This window comes from Rousettus aegyptiacus, unplaced genomic scaffold (genome assembly GCF_014176215.1).
Source record: "Rousettus aegyptiacus isolate mRouAeg1 unplaced genomic scaffold, mRouAeg1.p scaffold_m13_p_4, whole genome shotgun sequence".
Taxonomy (NCBI): domain Eukaryota; kingdom Metazoa; phylum Chordata; class Mammalia; order Chiroptera; family Pteropodidae; genus Rousettus; species Rousettus aegyptiacus.
Window position 1 is genome coordinate 7,946,614 of NW_023416307.1, and position 5,811 is coordinate 7,952,424.

General features: G+C 37.7%; 1 protein-coding gene across 1 annotated transcript; it reads left to right on the forward strand.

The window, feature by feature from the left end:
- The first annotated feature begins 544 nt into the window (after positions 1–544).
- On the forward strand, positions 545–808 carry LOC107519562 (keratin-associated protein 7-1). Its single transcript, XM_016162355.1, has one exon. It carries the CDS (start codon positions 545–547, stop codon positions 806–808), a length of 264 nt encoding a protein of 87 aa, XP_016017841.1.
- The last annotated feature ends 5,003 nt before the right edge of the window (positions 809–5,811 follow it).

The window sequence follows — 5,811 nt, forward strand, 5'->3', positions numbered from 1 at the left end:
CTAGCAGCTCTAGTTCCTAATAATTTGTAGCGGAGATTTTTTTACTATAAAAGAAACTTTATACTCATTAAGCAGTGAGAATATCAGTGCTTCTGAATGACATATGAAGAGGATTTCAAGACGCTGAGGAAGTGTTTACATTGTTGCCAAAGCTTTTTAGTCTAGCTATGTCAGTTGGGAGTTTATAATCAGAGGATTTGGAGCCTCATATGATGCATTCAGAATAGTAGTTAAACTATGGGAACACGGATGAAAGAATTCAATTGTATGTCAAGGATGGCCACTGGCTTTGATGATATGGCACATTCCTTTGCACACACAAAAGCCAGCAAAAATGTGGGCATAGAGTCTGTGGGTTCCTTTATGTGCATTTTATAAGCAAATAATAGAGCTATTTATGCAAATTAATGGCACTATGTCTAGGCAAGCGTGTCATGCCCACCAGCTTGAGGTATAAAAAGCCCTGTGCAGGAGGAAGCCTTCATTCCCACTTGGGTCACTTGCTCTTTGCAATCTGTCCAAATCCATCTCCTCTCCTGCCGCCATGACTCGTTTCTTCTGCTGCGGAAGCTACTTCCCAGGTTATCCTTGCTACGGAACCAACTTCCACAGGACCTTCCGAGCCACCCCCCTGAACTGCGTCGTGCCCCTGGGCTCTCCCCTGAACTATGGTTATGGATGCAATGGCTACGGCTCCCTGGGCTACAGCTTCGGGGGTAGCAACGTCAGCAACCTGTGCTGTGGCTACGGCGGCAGCTGCTGCAGGCCGTGGGGCTCTGGCTCTGGCTTTGGCTACAGCACCTACTGAAGAAGCAACGGCTGCAGGAGACCATAGGACTCTCGATCCATCCTCTGTGCATGGAGCCACCTGAAGAACAACAACTGTCTTCCTGCCTACGGATGTGCTTGGGAGATACATCTTCCGTCCTCTTGCTGACTTCTTCCTGAGATCCTGGTCCTTAATGATGCCAAACAAGTCACCCAGGCGTCAGATGCTGGACTGATACTTATTTACAGTCGAAGAAAGCGGGACGTATTTCTCTGACATACCTGAATTTTAGCAGCGAAGTAGTTTGCCCCTTAATGGTGGCTCTGCTCATGTATTATTAAATTCTGTAGCAACATCAATGTGTGACAAATTGGCTGTGGGTTGGAAGGGGTTCTGCTGTCAGTCTCTTAATAAATATATTTTCAGCATGAATATTTTCGTTCTTGTTGTTTCTTTTACTATGCTTTTGTGCTTTTGAATTCATCAACCAGTTTCAACCTGTAATAATTGACTTTAACCAAATCTGACTTCAGACTGTACATGAGGATAAGGTGACGCCTAACATTTTATCCTTTTATGTTGAAATTTCAATTTAAAAAATTTTTAAAACCTTCTAAATTTAATTTGAATACATTGCAATTATTAGAGCTTCTCTATGCTGATTATAAACAGGAACATTTCTTAGCTGTTGAATGCTAAAAACATTTCTTTCTTACTTTCATTAATGACACAATTCCACTTGGGTTCTTTTCCCATTTCATATTGTTCACAAAACTCAGATCTAGAGAGATTTGAACTTCACAGATTGTTGGAAGAATTTCAACTCAATGGATTTAGTTATAAATCTCTGGTTTTAGGGGTTTCTAAGATTTGGTCAATAAAGGAAAGCCAACAGCTAGAATCACACAGTTTTCTTTTTCTTTTTGATAGATGTGTTTTATTTTTCTTACCTTCTTTACCTCTGATTATATACATAGAGCCATATTAAAAATGAATCTTTTATTTATAGATGCCATCAAAAACACTTAAAATGTTATATGGTCTGGACATAAAAAACACTTCTTGTCTTACTGACTAAGAAATCTCTTCTTTATCAAAGCAAAATGCGTTATGTTAGAATTAAAGCTCATTCATTCACGTATTAAGGATTTATTGCACCCCTGCCCATCTCAGAGAAAATGCTCAGTAATTGTTCATTGACTTGAATTGATAACACTCTGCTTTATGGATGTGAAAGACTGTGTAGTCCAAAGTAAAGTTCATTCATGTATGTGTGAAGTATTATTTGGCTCTGGCCACTATTTTAAGAAACTAGGGCATGCAAAAACCTGTGACAGAGACTCTGGCCCGAGAAGCTAAGTATCTTCATTCAACAGACACTCATCAACTCACCAAGTGGCTACAACACTTAACATTGTCTAAGGTTTGGAGACAGAGAGAGAAATAAAACACAATCTTTGCCCGCAAAAGTTAAACACGCTTTATTCAATATTTAAAGGACATTTAATAGTCCTCTAGTTTATGCCAATTAATGTGTCATAAATGATTATCCGAAGATAGATATTCCTTATTCATTGCCTTCAAGGACTCAAAATAAGAGATAGCCTATAATAAGATATATATAACATACACATATATAATTTATGTAATAAGATACACACACATATGATCCATTTACCCTAAGAACAAGTAAAGTATGATTATTGCAATGAGGACACTTAATATTGTTATAATATTTTTGCCTAATCTACAGTGCATACTTTAATCTTGTCAATTATCCCAATAAAATGTTTCATAGTTATTTTTCCCTGTTGTCCATATATTCATAGTGTAAAGTGTGGAGACTTTCATAGAAGGGCATTTGGGTATGTAAACATGACCTTGAGAGGGTCGAGTTACATATCAAGATGAATGCAACCGTGCAGAAGGGAAAGTGAATAAGGCTATCTGAAGACAAAGGCTGTTAGCTCTGACGACAACCTAACACATGGGTAGGATGGCCTATTTGTGGGGAGATCCAGGGGCATCAAGTCCTGGGATCTCTACCAACCACACGAGTCTAGATTCTATCATCATGCTAACATAAAGCCATAATGGTTTTTGTTGTCAATTAGATAATCTTTTTATTTTGAAATAATTTCAAATGTGTATAAAGGTTGCTATAATGGTGCAAAGAAATCTCACATGCCCAATTTATGAAATGTTTACATTTCCCCTTTATTTTTATATATTATATATACAACGCTATGTAGTAATGTCATACATATGTATATAGTATTTGCATATTGTCAAATCCACTTCAGAATAAACTGCAGATATCATGCCCATTTAAGAGCAACCACAATATAGTTACGAAAATTAGAAAATTTAATATTGATGCAATAGTATTATCTAATTCAGAGTGCATACTAAAATTTAGTCAGTTGTCCCAATAATGTCACTTGTCCCAATAATGTCACTTGTAGTGGAGTTTCACCCCTGGTCCAGGGTCTCATCTGGTATCATGTATGTCTCTTTAGTGTCTTTTCATCTGAATCAGCTCCTTACCCTTTCTCTTTCGTGACCTCATCCAGTTCAAAGAATGTAGCCAATTATCTTACAGAATGTCCCTTGATTTGGGTTCATCTGACTTTCCTCATGATTGAATTCACGTCGAGCATTTTTTTGGTAGAAATGCCATAGAAAGGATGCTGCATCCTTCTCAGGGCATCATCTCAGGCAGCACATGGTGTTGGTTTATGCAAATGCGGTTAGTGTTAACTCTGAGCACTTGAGCACTTGATGAAAGTGGTGTTTTTCAAGTTCCTTCATTGTAAAATTGTTATTTCTGTCTTTAGAGGTAATAATTATGTTGTGTTTTGATACTTTGATGCTATATAAATATCTCATTCTTTATCGAAATTTCACCCACTAATTTTAGGATCCACTCACAATTTTCTAATTTCATAAATTCTTCTACATTTATTAGTTGCCATTCTATTGTAAGAAATAACTTCTACTTATCTATTTTTCATGTGCGTATTTATGTGTATCAGTATTTATATCAACAAGGGCTTGTGGATTCTTACTTGCCTCAATATGTTAAATCCATTCATATTATTAATTTTGATGTTCAAATTGTCCCAGATTTGGACAGTTGGGAACATCTTCATGCTGGGTCCTATGTCCTTTGGAAGTAGCTATTTAATTGATTTCTTACTTTCTGGCTCAACAAGGTATTTCAGGCTTACCTTGCACTTTTCTTCTTCAATCATGGGATCTGTGATTTCTTCCAGGAGCCCTAGATCCCTTAAGTGAAGACTGGTATTTAGAAACTAAGATGTGGGTTCTAAGTGTGCTCATTGCTATCATGTCACTGCTTTATATGCTCATTTCTATCCTACCATATGCTGTAACAATCATTGCTACGACTGTCAATAGTCCTTTCGAATTTAATAATGACATACCAAGAAGCTGAACAGGAGTTCTGTGTATGGGGGAAATGTTGATTGACAGGCAGACTTCACACTTTAGGATAAGAGAAGGGCTGGGGGACCTTGAGGCTGTGGGGAAACCCACAAGGACCATAGTGTAACGTTCATTTGCTCCTAAGTTCAAGTGACTACACCAGCTGCTCTAGTTCCCCCTGTTCTTCAAATGGATTTTTATTTAGCCACCATATTGCTGTTTCAGCCCCAGTCCTCGTATTATTCTTGGTGTTGTGAGTCCTTCTGTCAATTTTGAAGGGAAGCTGGGCTTACTCGTTGCTCATAGCCCCCTCCTCTTGTAGTTTCTGCTGTGGCTTCCTCCCTCTTCCTCTTTTTCTTCCATTTTCTTTTCATCATCCAGCAATTTAGTTAATCTCTTCTCGGTTGATATTATCCCCACAATTCTCTCTGCTACTGTTGGCTTCTACCTTTCACTATAATTTAATGGGTTTTGGGGAGGGGAAGGGAAAAAAATTCGCTTGGTCCTTCTGCCCTCTTGAACGTAAAATATATAAATATTTTAGAGGAACAGGGAGAGATTAAGTAGAACAACAACATGTCTTCTCTTATAGTAGTTGTGTGACACATACAATGGTAATTTCGCTATTTGTTTGCCCAACAGTTTATTTCGAGGTAGGTTTTATTTTTCTATCATATCACTGAAGAGGACACCAATAGTGAAATGTTAAATTATTTGCTTGAGGCTGTATCAATTTATTCGTACAGAAAAATGCCAAGATACAGCTAGCCAAAGACACTCTGACTGTAAATCCACCACTCCACTCTAAAACAGGTTATATAGCACTTTTAAAAGTTATGAAACTCTTTCCTGGAAATATCTCTGCTTAATGTCACCTCCTATGCCATTAGTAATTAAATTATATCATATATTTACATGGCGATCTACAGTTTACAACATAACTTTCATAGAATTTCATTTAATTCTGACAACTATCTTGGGAGATAATTATCATGAGGAAGTTAATGAAAATTACATAATTGTCCCACGTGGGAAAACGGACACTTGAACCCAGGTATCAGCCTAAAGTCTTCTGATTCCATCTGTGCCCAACATTCTGCCGCTGAATACAGAGGCAAAACTTTGTTGATTGACCATAATTGAGGTTATCAAGATCCTCTAGCATATTCATAAGCTTGCCAGATGTATTTTAATAATTATTGGGCTCCGTTCTTTGTCTTGGCACCAAGTCCTTAGATTGTCCCCCCTCACTATCTCTAAGAAATAGTGACAGACTTTAATCCCTAATTTCTGCCTCAGTTTATGCTCTTATCGTTTCTTGCCTGGATTACTATACCAGCTGCCTATCTGATCTGCTAGGCAGTCTCCAACCCATTTTCCACACAGCAGCCATAATCATCTCTTAAATTGCAAATCTAATCATATGACTTTCTTTTGCAAACTCTTTGGTGATGTTGTGGTTATGTACAGATTTCAGGAAAAAGATGAATTTGTGTCTCCTAAGACTACCAGCTTCTGTAATCTCATTTCCGACTTCTTCTTTCTCCTGCAATGGGACTTACCATAGTTCTTTGTGCCTTTCTTCCTTCTTCTTC

Coding starts and splice junctions, on each gene's coding strand:
- LOC107519562 (XM_016162355.1), top strand. CDS start 545: ATGACTCGTTTCTTCTGCTGCGGAAGCTACTTCCCAGGTTATCCTTGC.